The sequence below is a fragment of the Chiloscyllium plagiosum genome, chromosome 6 (genome assembly GCF_004010195.1).
Source record: "Chiloscyllium plagiosum isolate BGI_BamShark_2017 chromosome 6, ASM401019v2, whole genome shotgun sequence".
Taxonomy (NCBI): domain Eukaryota; kingdom Metazoa; phylum Chordata; class Chondrichthyes; order Orectolobiformes; family Hemiscylliidae; genus Chiloscyllium; species Chiloscyllium plagiosum.
Genome location: NC_057715.1, coordinates 117,358,626 through 117,372,037, shown reverse-complemented (window position 1 = coordinate 117,372,037; position 13,412 = coordinate 117,358,626). Strand labels below are relative to the sequence as shown.

Genomic DNA, 13,412 nt, shown 5'->3' with positions numbered 1-13,412 from the left:
GGAAATGTTGGCGGATGATTTGGTTTATGCGAAGGTTGGTAGGGTGGAAGGTGAGCACCAGGGGGGTTCTGTCCTTGTTGCGGTTGGAGGGGTTGGGTCTGAGGGCGGAGGTGCGGGATGTGGGTGAGATGGGTTGGAGGGCATCTTTAACCACGTGGGAAGGGAAATTGCGGTCTCTGAAGAAGGAGGCCATCTGGTGTGTTCTATGGTGGAACCGCTCCTCTTGGGAGCAGATACGGCGGAGGCGGAGGAATTGGGAATATGGGATGGCATTTTTGCAAGAGGTAGGGTGGGAAGAGGTGTAATCCAGGTAGCTGTGGGAGTCGGTGGGTTTGTAGAAGATGTCAGTGTCAAGTCGGTCGTCACTGATGGAGATGGAGAGGTCCAGGAAGGGGAGCCAGGTGTCGGAGATGGTCCAGGTAAATTTAAGGTCGGGGTGGAATGTGTTGGTGAAGTTGATGAGTTGCTCAACCTCCTCGCGGGAGCACGAGGTGGCGCCAATGCAGTCATCAATGTAGCGGAGGAAGAGGTGGGGAGTGGTGCCGGTGTAATTACGGAAGATCAACTGCTCTTCGTAGCCAACAAACAGACAGGCATAGCTGGGGCCCATGTGTGTGCCCATGGCTACCCCTTTGGTAGGGAGGAAGTGGGAGAATTCAAAGGAGAAATTCGAATGAGTGTGTCGGTGGAAGGGTACTGTTGGGGACGTCTGGAGAGGAAAAAACGGAGGGCTTGGAGGCCCTGGTCATGGCGGATGGAGGTGTAGAGGGATTGGATATCTATGGTGAAGATGAGGCGTTGGGGACCGGGGAAACGGAAGTCTTGGAGGAGGTGGAGGGCGTGGGTGGTGCCAGGGAAAACAGCCTATTCAGCCTCTCCCTATAGCTCAAACCCTCCAATCCTGGCAACATCTTTGTAAATCTTTTCTGAACGCTTATCTTTCACAATATCCTTCCTATAGGAGGAAAGCCAGAATTGCACACAATATTCCAAAATTTTTTGATTTGAAAATATCTTCAAAAAATCAGAGAAAAGCATTATGAAGTTGCTGGTCAAATGGAGAAAACCAGTTGGAGGATGGTGTTGTTTGAATTGAAGGTGGAAAATAAAATTAATTCAGAAGACAGACAAAAAAATCAAATTCTATCATCTGTCCTGCAAGTGAGAGCCACACTTTTTTTATAAATTTTAATCTATCCTTGATGTCTTCCAAGTTAACACAGCTTCTTTATTGAAATATTTTGATGTTCCACACAATGGCATGCCCAGCTGATAGCTAATTTTCACCAGAACAGTTGATGTAATCTAGCATCTTGCTGATAATTAATGGTTAGTGTTGGAGCTCCTGTGCATTGGTTGCAGGCTTGTTTTATTACTTGAAGAGTACATGACGACTGCAACTGGACTTGCAAATCTGTATTTGCTGCTTTTGATGCGTCCCAACTACTGCAGGGAAATCAATTACAGATTAGCTGATCTCTCAGGCAATAAAAAGAAAAAAGACTTGCAATTATAAAGCATCTGACCAACCACCAGAGCTCCCAATATACTTTCCAGCCAAAAACGTACCTCTTAATTCTTGTCAATATTGTAATGTAAGAGTCAGAACAGGCAATTTGCACACAGCAAAATCCACAAACAACAATGCAATAATCATGAGAAACTCTGCTTCTGAGACATTGGTTGAAGGATCAACATTGACCTCAGAACGACAGGGATAAATCTCCTCTTAAAATTGTGACAGTCGATTCTTAAGCATCGACCTAAAGGGTAGATGCAGCCTCAACTTAAATGTATCACTCAAACGAAACACCTCTGACAATGCAGCAGTCCCTCAATACTAGGCGAAAGTGAGGACTGCAGATGCTGGAGATTAGAGTCAAGATTAGAGTGGTGCTGGAAAAGCACAGCAGGTAGGGTAGCATCTGAGGAACAGGAAAACTGACGTTTCGGGCAGGAGCCCTTCATCAGGGAACTCCTGATGAATGGCTCCTGCCCGAAACGTCAATTTTCCTGTTCCTCGGATGCTGCCTGACCTGCTGTGCTTCTCCAGCACCACTCCCTCAGTACTGCCTCGGCTTAATTATTTATCCTCAAGTCCTTGTATTGGACTTGAAGGCTGATTTTCTGGCTCCATTCCTCATCCTACCAAGTGAACAATTGCTGCTCATTAGATTACTTACGATTAGATTACTTACAGTGTGGAAACAGGCCCTTCGGCCCAACAAGTCCACACCGCCCCGCCGAAGCGCAACCCACCCATACCCCTACATTTACCCCTTACCTAACACTATGGGCAATTTAGCATGGCCAATTCACCCGACCTGCACATCTTTGAACTGTGGGAGGAAACCGGAGCACCCGGAGGAAACCCACGCAGACACGGGGAGAACGTGCAAACTCCACACAGTCAGTCGCCTGAGGCGGGAATTGAACCCGGGTCTCTGGCACTGTGAGGAAGCAGTGCTAACCACTGTGCCACCGTGCCGCCCACGAGATCCTCAAGATCGTCTGAGCTTTCAGTCACCTACCCTCTCACACCAACCTCATCCTCCTACAGTGGTCCAGAGGTTTGAGGAAGATCACATCGTTCAATTAGTCATTGTGCAATTTTTACGACTAAGGGCAGATTTCCAATCATTTATCATAAACTTGGTTCTCATTTCCTTTTGCTAAAATTGGTATCTACATTGGTTAGTCCTGCGATCTAGAATTCTGCCAAAAGATCATAAAGCTGGATCATACATTAATTTGGTTTCTCTCTCTGTAAATGCTGCCAGACCCACGAGCAGAGGTCAAAATATTCCCCCTCCCTAAGGTTTCACTAGAGACTTCCTCAAGGTTTATTTTTGATTTTCAGGTTTGCGGGGTCCTTTATCATTCCCACTAATTTCTTGAATAGGTGAAGTCATGCCTTAACATTAGTTTCTGGATTTGTGCCTTTTTTTCCCTCCTTAACACAGAAAATGTAGTACAAAGCCTGCATGTACATATGATCTTTTAACTTGGAATCTATAAATAAGGGCAATAGACAAAGAACTGGATGCTGAAGGTTTGAAACAAAAACAGAAATTGCTGGAAAAAACTCAGCAAATAAAGCAAAGTTAGCATTTTGAATCTAGCGATGGAGAATCACCAAGCTGGAAACAAATCTGTAAGGCAATTTCAATTATCAGTAAGAATAATAGGGTGGTTGAGAGAGGGGATTTTAACTTTCCAAACATAGACTGGGACTGCCATAGTGTTAAGGGTTTGGATGGAGAGGAATTGGTTAAGTGTGTACAAGAACATTTTCTGATTCAGTATGTGGATGTACCTACTAGGCAAGGTGCAAAACTGGACCTACTCTTCGGAAATAAGGCAGGGCAGGTGACTGAGGTGTCAGTGGGGGAGCACTTTGGGGCCAGCGACCATAATTCTGTTAGTTTTAAAATAGTGATGGAAAAGGATAGAGCGGATCGAAAAGTTGAAGTTCCAAATTGGAGAAAGGCCAATTTTGACAGTATTAGGCCACAAGGATCGGTGCTGGGCCCTCTACTTTTTGTCATTTACATAAATGATTTGGATGCAAGCATAAGGAGGTACAGTTAGTAAGTTTGCGGATGACACCAAAATTGGAGGTGTAGTGGACAGCGAAGAGGGTTACCTCAGATTACAACAGGATCTGGACCAGATGGGCCAACGGGCTGAGAAGTGGCAGATGGAGTTTAATTCAGATAAATGCGAGGTGCTGCATTTTGGGAAAGCAAATCTTAGCAGGACTTATACACTTAATGGTAAGGTCCTAGGGAGGGGTGACCTTATAGAGATGTACAAAATTATGAGGGGCATGGATAGAATAAATAGACAAAGTCTTTTCCCTAGGGTTGGGGAGTCCAGAACTAGAGGGCAAAGGTTTAGGGCGAGAGGGAAAAGATATAAAAGAGACCTACGGGGCATCTTTTTCACGCAGAGGGTGGTACGTGTATGGAATGAGCTGCCAGAGGATGTGGTGGAGGCTGGTACAATTGCAACATTTAAAAGGCATTTGGGTGGGTATATGAATAGGAAGGGTTTGGAGGGATATGGGCCGGGTGCTGGTAGGTGGGACTAGATTGGGTTGGGATAACTGGTCAGCATGGACGGGTTGAACCGAAGGGTCTGTTTCCATGCTGTACATCTCTATGACTCTATAACTTTCAAAAGGGGATTGAGGGCAGATATTCGCAGGTAAAGGGACAGCTGGAAAATGGGAAGCCTTCAGAAATTAGATAACGAGAGTCCAGAGAAAGTATATTCCTGTGAAAGGAAAGGCTGGTAGGTGTAGGGAATGCTGGATGACTAAAGAAATTGAGGGATTGATTAAGAAAAAAAGCAAGCATATGTCAGGTATAGACAGGATAGATCAAGTGAATCCTTAGAAGAGTACAAAGGCAGTAGGCTTAAGAGGGAAATCAGGAGGGCAAAAAGGGGACATGAGATAGCTTTGACAAATAGAGTTAAGGAAATCCAAAGGGCTTTTACAAATACATTAAGAACAAAAGAGTAACTAGGGTGACAATAGGGCCCCTCAAGGATCAGCAAAGCGGCCTTTGTGTGGAGCTACAGAAAATGGGGAATACACTAAACAAGTATTTTGCATCAGTGTTTACTGTGGAAAAGGAGATGGTGACATTTTGAAAAATGCCCATATTACAGAGAAGGAAGTGCTGGATGTCTTGAAATGCATAAAAGTGGATAAATCTCCAGGATCTGATCAGGTGTACCCTAGAACTCCGTGGGAAGCTATTGAGTTATTTGTATCGTCAATAGTCACAGGTGAGGTGCCAGAAGACTGGAGGTTGGCTAACGTGGTGCCACTGTTTAAGAAGGGTGGTAAGGACAAGCCAGGGAACTATAGACCGGTGAGTGATGTCAGTAGTGGGCAAGTTGTTAGAGGGAATCCGGAGGGACAGGATGTACATTTGGAAAGGCAAGGACTGATTAGGGATAGTCAACATGGCTTTGTGTGTGGGAAATCATGTCTCACAAACTTGATTGAGATTTTTGAAGTAGTAACAAAGAGGATTGATGAGGGCAGAGCGGTAGATGTGATCTATATGGACTTCAGTAAGGCGTTCAACAAGATTCCCCATGAGAGACTGATTAGCAAGGTTAGATCTCATGGAAGACAGGGAGAACTAGTCATTTGGATACAGAACTGGCTCAAAGGTAGAAGACAGAAGGTGGTGGAGGAGAGCTGTTTTACAGTCTGGAGGCCATTGACCATTGGAGTGCCACAAGGATCAGTGCTGGGTCCACTACTTTTCATCATTTATATAAATGATTTGGATGTGAACATAAGAGGTATAGTTAGTAAGTTTGCAGATGACACCAAAATTGGAGGTGTAGTGGACAGCAAAGTGGGATTTTGGTCAGATGGGCCAATGAGCTGAGGCTTGGCAGATGGAGTTTGATTTAGATAAATGTGATGAGCTGCATTTTGGGAAGCAAATCTTAGCAGGACTTATACACTAATGTCTAGATTAGAGTGGTGCTGAAAAGCACAGCAGTTCTGGCAACATCCGAGGAGCAATAAAATCGACGTTTCGGGCAAACGCCCTTCATCAGGAATACAGTATTCCTGATGAAGGGCTTTTGCCCGAAACGTCGATTTTACTGCTCCTCGGATCTGCCTGAACTGCTGTGCTTTTCCAGCACCACTCTAATCTAGACTCTGGTTTCCAGCATCTGCAGTCATTGTTTTTACATTATACACTTAATGGTAAGGTCCTCGGGAGTGTTGCTGAACAAAGGGACCTTGGAGTGCAAGTTCATAGCTCCTTGATAGTGGAGTCACAGGTAGATAGGATAGTGAAGGCGGCATTTGGTATGCTTTCCTTTATTGGTCAGAGTATTGAGTACAGGAGTTGGCGTGTCATGTTGCGACTGTACAAGACATTGGTCAGACCACTGTTGGAGTATTGCATGCAATTCTGGTCTCTTTCCTATCGGAAAGATGTTGCCAGAATTGGAGGATTTGAGCTATTGGGAGAGGTTGAATAGGCTAGGGCTGTTTTCCCTGGAACGTCGTGGCTGAAGGGTGACTTTATTGAGGTTTTTAAAATCATGAGGGGCATGGATAGGATAAATAGAGAAAGTCTTTTCCCTGGGGTGGGGTAGTCCAGAACTATAGGGTATAGGCTTAGGGTGAGAGGGGAAAGATATAAAAGAGACCTATGAGGCAACATTATCACGCAGTGGGTGGTAGGTGTATGGAATGAGCTGCCAGAGGAAGTGGTGAAGGCTGGTACAATTACAATATTTAAAAAGCATCTCGATGGGTATATGAATAGGAAGGGTTTGGAGGGATATGGGGCAGGTGCTAGCAGGTGGGACGAAATTGGTTTGTGATATCTGGTCGGAATAGATGAGTTGGACGGAAGGGTTTGTTTCCACGCTGTACATCTCCATGACTCCATGATTCTTGTTCTCGATTCTGCCACGAGAGGAAACCTTTCATCGTCTACTATGTCAAGTCCCTAAGAATCTTGCGTGTTCAATAAGGTCGCATTCATTCTTCTAAATTCCAATGAGTACAGGCCTAAACTACTCAAGTTCTCCTCACAAGACAGTCCATCCGTATTCTCGAAGTCATACTCACTACTTGTCCGAATACTTAATTTTGTATCAAATACTTTGTATATTCACTTCCCAAGTCATTAACATACCTGTAAATAATTGTGATCCCAACGCTGATCTCTGTGACAGACCAATAGTCAGTTTGCCATCCTGAAAATGTCCCTTTTATCCCAACAGTCTATTTGTTACACAATCCTCTACGCTAATACACTACCTTGAAATCATGAGCTCTTACCAAGTAGGAGAAAGTGAGGACTGCAAAGGCTGGAAATGAGTAGAAAAGAGCCGCACTGGAACAGCAAGTCAGGCAGCATCCAAGGAGCAGGAAAATCGACATTTCGAGCACATGCCCTTCCTGACGATGAAGGGCTTATACTTGAAATGTCGATTCTCCTATTCCTTGGATGCTGACTGACCTGCTGTGCTTTTCCAGCGCCACACTTTTCAGTTATTATCAAGTATCCTAACAGGGGGTACCTTATCAAAACCCAAAAGTTTTTTTTTACATTTCAAAAATATACTTTATTCATAAAAACATCTTTGTATATATACATAGTCACATAAGCAGTTTGGTCCTGTACGGTTGCAAATGAAGAAAATAAATATTGGAGTTTGATTCTATCCAACAAACAAACCAAAGGCATCTCTTACTTATGCAAGATTATATTTACACATAATTTGCGAAGGTCCTGAAATCCTGAAAATCCAAATATTAAATAACAGAACCATATGGTGATTGGAGAATCGGGGTGACTTTTCTCTTTTTAGTCACCCTCATGATAAATTCTGGGAAAATTCAATGTGGGCCTTCATGGATAAGTTTGCTGTTCATTTTACCTGCTGAGCCATTCTTGCATTTTCTGTTTTTTTTTGTTTCAGATGATGACTGTGCACAGTACTTTGCTTTTGTTTAATAATTTACTCTGTTTCAGTATTGGGTAAAATTGGGTCTCGTTACTTCTCATTGTACAGTGCAGTAGATTTGGGATCAAAATAGAATATGCTGGAAATATTTAGCAGGTAAGGCAGTGTTTCTGGAAAGGGAGGCTGCTATCTTTGATTGAGAGGGGTAGGGAAAGAAGAGATGGTGGGACAAGGACAAAAGGAACATCTGTGATAAGGTGAAAGACAGAAGAGACTCCGAAGAATTACAGGACCAAACAGAATGGTGCTGTAGCAAAAAAAAAGAGCCATAGGCAGGTAAGGAAAGAAAAAAAAACCAAAGCATGGAAAAGGACACAAACAAAAACTAAACTTAAGGTCTGACCTAGGACACAGTTAGGCTTTTCACTTTGGATGGAAACAATCTAATGAAATGCACACTGCAAATGTAACACCAGAGAGTTTCAAATTTCATTTATGTGAGCAAATTGTCTTTTCCTATCCTGGTTGACTATCTGGGTTGTCTGCAGAGATGACATTGCAGTAACCTTACAATCCCCCACCAATTTTAATTTGATGTTTCATTCGACCTTCATATGTTAGGAGATGTCAGAAGTACATGCTTGTAATTTTCATCAATTCAAATTATAAGTTGATAAAAAATAAATAAATAAAACAGAAACTAATTATTCTCCTCAAAGTAACCTAATTATCAGCTTTGTCACCATATTTCCAGCCGTACTGAAGCAGCATCACTAAACTAGTCACTCTACATTACAGAACTCTTCATCAACAAGCCATCAATGGCTCTATTAAACATTAAAAAAAAGGTCATTCAGTCCCTAAAGCCATTCAATTAAGTCACAGTCAATCTGCATCTAACTCCATTTACAGCTGCCATTGTTCCATATTCCTCGATGCCGTTAAATAACAAAATAAAAACTTGAAGGGGGGGCTCTGGCCTGAAACGTTGATTTTCCTGCTCCTCAGATGCTGCCTGACCTGCTGTGCTTTTATGATCTCTGATCTCCAGCATCTGAAGACCTCACTGTCTCCAACAAAAAAAACTGTTAATAGCTGTGTTGAAGCATGTAAGTGATAAAGCTTTCCCAGCCTTCTGAGAGAGAATCCAAAGTTTCTATTATCCCATAAAAAGGTTTTATTTCTAAAGCCAACCTTAAATTTGAAAATCAGTGCCTTCTAAATGCCCCTGCGGTGTCCATACTTTGCTTTAAAAGATTCCTCAGTCAAATTTTGGGATGCCATGGTGGAAGTGGTTGGCATTGCTGCTTCACAGCACCAGGGACTCGGGTTCAATTCCAGTCTTGGGCGACTGTTGATGTGGAGCTTGCAAATTATTCCCAGTGACTACACAGGTTTCTGCCTGGTGTTCCAGTTTCCTCCCACAGTCCAAAGATGTGCAGGTTAGGTGGATTGGCTGTGCCAAACACCCCATGTGTAGACTCAATGGCCTCTTTCTGCACTGTGGGAATTATATACATCAACCCCCTCAGGGGAAACCGCCAGTGGCCGAATCCATCAACACCCTCTCCTCCCAACAGGGAAACCTCCAATGGCCCAACCCATCAACCCCCTCTCCCCCTCCAACAGGGGGACCTCCAATGGCCCAACCCATCAACACCCTCTCCCCCCACAACAGGGAGACCACCAATGGCCCAACCCATCAACCTCCTCTCTCCCCCACAACAGGGGGACCTCCAATGGTCAAATCCATCAACCTCCTCTCCCCCACAACAGGTTGATGGATTTGACCATTGGAGGTCCCCCTGTTGTGGGGGAGAGGAGGTTGATGGGTTGGGCCATTGGAGGTCCCTCTGTTGTGGGGACCTCCAATGGTCAAACCCATCAACCTCCTCTCCCCCACAAAAGAGGGACCTCCAATGGTCAAACCCATCAACCCATCTGCCCAGCGGCCCCATACCATCAGTCGCCCAGTGGTGCTTCGCGCGTTACCAACAGCAACGCGTTTAAATGCTACCAGACCCAGCGCGTGCAGCACAGAAACAGCCGCCGGGAAAGGGAGCCGGTAACCAAACACAAACAAAGTGCTACAGCGGTTTGCAGTGTTAATTCTGGCAGAGGGGTAAATAAGAGTGTGTAGCCTGACCTGGTCCCACAGCAGCCATTGGCAGAGAGCCCGCTCCAGCTCCTGGTCTCCATCACGGTGGGTATCCCCTTGCAGCGGGTTCGCGTTCACATCCTGCGTACAGTCTCCCATCTCCACGAGAGAGGGAAGGAAACCGGACCACAAACCAACGCAATTTAAAACAAAACCAGACACACAGTTAAAAAGGCTCTCCTCGCGTCACCTAGTCCGTCAGTGACAGCGACGCCACCACCTCATACGGACGGCACCTCAACCACAGGCGCTGGGCTTTCTTACCGTAGCCTCCCCGTGCATGTCAATCTGCGCACGCGCAGAGGCCGCCATGTTTGTAGCTTTTGCGCCCTGGTTATTGCGGGATGTGGCGAGATAACGGACTACAAAACCCGTCAGGCACCGCGCCGCCCCGGTTTCCAAGGGAACGTGAGGCTAACCGCACGAGGAGGGTGGGCACTATGTTCACCTCACGCGCCTTTCGGGTATTGACGTTTTCTATCGCCTAACACGTAAGTAATGATCGGGCTGCAGGACTACAAAACCCACAATCCCTTGTACAATACACCCCCAGGCCCCACCCCGCGCTCACCGATGTGCACGCCTGATCTATGTTGCTCTCACGCCTGTAGCACATGGCTGCTGACGTTTTTCAAGTTGTTTCATGTTTACAAAAGACTTTAAGATTCTCTTCTTATTTTCTGACAACAACTGACAAGTTTAATATCATCAGCATTAGATGTTACTCTATGCTTCAAAATTTAGGTCATTTTTGTACAACATATCAAAAAATAAACAGTGGTCCTTTCAATGAATCTGCTGGAAGACCACATCTTGCAGTCTGAAAAATAACCATTTATGGCAACACGTTCAGCAAAACGTTGTTTGTACTGCTGATCATGCTATTCCATGAACCTTAATTTTGTTAACCAGTCTTGTGCCACTTTGTCAAATACTTTTAAAAATACATCCATATACATTAATTGATTGTTCCATCTAGTGGATGGTATCAAACAAGATGCCCCATTGACCACTCCCTACTTGCCAGTCATACACAGCACAGAAATAGACCCTTTGGTTCTATCAATCCTGGCGTAACATAATCCCAAACTAATCACATCTGCCTGGTCCATATCCCTCCAAACCTGTCCTATTTGCGTACTTCTTTAATTGTCTTTTAAATGAAACTGTGCCCACACCCACCACTTCCTTAGGAAGTTCATTCCACACACTAACCTGTGGAAACAACCTGCCCCTCATGCCAGTATTAAACTGAACTATTAAACATATGCAAGATTCAGGGTACTATTTCCAAAATTAGATGCCAATCTGCTACCATGGAATCTAGAACAGGAAGGCACACTCTCAGAAAAAGGGGCCAATCATTTAACGTGATGAGGAGAAATTTCTTCAGTCAAACAGTTGTAAATCTTTAGAATTCTGTACCAAGAGGCTTGTAGGTGATTGTTGAATACAGTTAAAACTGGGATAAACATTGACAATAAATGCTGGTGCAGCTAATGACACCTATGAGCCAAGAGTGAATAAATAAAAATCTTTGGTCTTTCCTGGAACCTAGCATTTTGGAGAACACACAGTAGAGTGGAGTTGATGCCTAAGATCAGCCATGATCGTATTGAATGGTAAAGCAAGTTCAGTAAGTCAAATGCTCTTTCCATACTTTTTTTTAAAAACAGGGGCAGAAGTAATCCAGTTTACTGTTCCAGTTTGCCGGATGTCCCTGGAGAAGGAGCATGCGGTGTCCACCAACACTCTCAAGATTTTCAGGGAAAGGTGGGCACTGCAGAGAGTGGAGTGTATTATTCCTCCCCAACTCAATTTTGATTTGATCCCTGCCCTCCCCTTCACTGTATGATCATGCAGCAATTCCCTCTGAGAAGGGCACTGCTTGTCACTGGCCGCCCTGGTGTTTCCTTTCTTCCTAGTGGCGGAAATTGACTAAAGAAAATAAACAGGGGAGTACGTCCAGAACTGGGTGTTCTTGGAGAAGGAGCATGCAGTGTCTACCAATTCCCTCTAACTGTTCAGGGAGAGGTGGACACCGCAGGAAATGCAGTGTCTTATTTCCCCCGCCAATTCTATTTTGATTTACGGTGCCCTTCCCTCCACTTTTTGATCACACAGCATTGCCCTTTGATGTGAAGGGCACTGCTTATCACTGGCTACTTGGGTGTTTCCTTTCTTCCTGGTGGTGGAAATTGAATAAAGATTTGTACACCTGTTCATTTTCACTGTATCTCACACCTGCACACACACATGGGTGCTGGGGAAAATATAAGCATTACTGCGGTTAGGCTGTAGTGTGGGGGTCAGAAAGAAAAAAAACAGGAGATAAGAATCTCCTCAAAAACAATAAAATATAAGCACTACCACACTTAGACGGTAGTGTGGGGGTAAAATAGAAAGAAAGGAAAAAAATATAAACAGGGGAGTACATTCGGGCCTGGGTGTCCTTGGAGAAGGAGCATGCGGTGTCTACCAACTCCCTCGAACTGTTCAGGGAGAGGTGGGCACCGCAGGGAATGGAGTGCTTTATTTCCCCCTCCAATTCTATTTTGATTTAAACCCTACACTTCCCTTCATATTTTTGATCACGCAGCATTGCCCGTTGATGAGAAGGGCACTGCTTGTCACTGGCCACCCTAGTGTTTTCTTTCTTCCTGGTGGTGGAAATTGAATAACGATTTGTACACCTGTTGTCTTTCACTGTGTCCTACACCTGCACACACACCACATGGGTGCTGGGGAAAATATAAGCGCTACCGCAGTTAGGCTGTAGTGTGGGGGTAAGAAGGAAGAAAATATATAACCAGAAAAAAAATAAACAGGGGAGTATGTCCCGGCCCAGGTGTCCTTGGAGAAGGAGCACGCAGTGTCTCCCAATACCCTCGAGGTATTCAGGGAGAGGTGGGCACCGCAGTGTATTTCCCCCTTGGACTCTATTTTGATTTAATTGCAGCCACCCTCCCTTTTCACTCTTTGATCACTCAGCATTGCGCTTTGTTGAGGAGGGCAATGGTTGTCACTGGTCACTTGGGTGTTTTCTTTCTTCCTGGTGGTGGAATATAAATAAAGTTTTATGCACTCCGTGATCAGTGTGTCTTACACCTACATAACATAATAAAAAGGGGACCGTGAAAAAACCCTATAAACAGGGGATTTAGAATCTCCTCAGTTCAGGGGAAATGAACTCTGAGCTGGCTGTCCATAGCCAGTGTACTGTGCATAGGTAAATAAAGGGTGACTTGGTGACAGGATACCAGCCTCTGTGCAGTTATTTCAACCACCAAGCTAGAAAAATGCTGTCTCACCTGTAAATTAGCAGTTGAAGAAAAGCTGGCAGAAAGGAAAACTCTCCCTTCCCTCTCTCAGTAATTAGGAAAAACAAATTCTTAAAGCAAAACCGGTGTTTAAAAAAAAGTTTCTTCTCAGTGAAATGTTTGAAAAAGAAACCAAAATTTTCAGATATCAGAACTCCTCACAATTTCCCATCTGAAATCCATTCTAAAGATCTTTCATTATTTAACTGCAGTCTTGTTGATGATAGTCCAAATGAATGCGAAAAGTCATGTTGTTCTATCATTTTAGTTTGGAAAAAGTGAGGACTGCAGATACTGGAGATCAGGGTCAAGAGTGTGGTGCTGGAAAAGCACAGCAGGTCAGGCAGCATTAGAGGAGCAGGACAGTCAACGTTTCAGGCATAAGACCTTCATGAGGAATGAGGCTTGTGGGCTGGGGGGGGGGGGGGGGGGGGGGGGCCTGGGTAAATGGATAATAGGGAGGGGGGGGT

At 44.6% G+C, this 13,412-nt stretch overlaps 1 protein-coding gene across 5 annotated transcripts in view; it reads right to left on the bottom strand.

The window, feature by feature from the left end:
• pgm2l1 (phosphoglucomutase 2-like 1) overlaps positions 1–13,412 on the bottom strand; it is a 147,589-nt gene that overhangs the window by 130,309 nt on the left and 3,868 nt on the right. For 2 of the 5 annotated variants that reach the window (XM_043692556.1, XM_043692557.1), the window contains exon 2: positions 9,611–9,721. The exons of 1 other annotated variant lie outside the window; for it this stretch is intronic. In XM_043692556.1, the coding sequence (XP_043548491.1) occupies positions 9,611–9,721 (111 nt within the window). Of the gene's footprint in view, positions 1–9,610; positions 9,722–9,886; positions 10,116–13,412 lie in introns of those variants that run through there. 2 more of the 5 variants (XM_043692559.1, XM_043692561.1) reach the window with 2 other exon arrangements.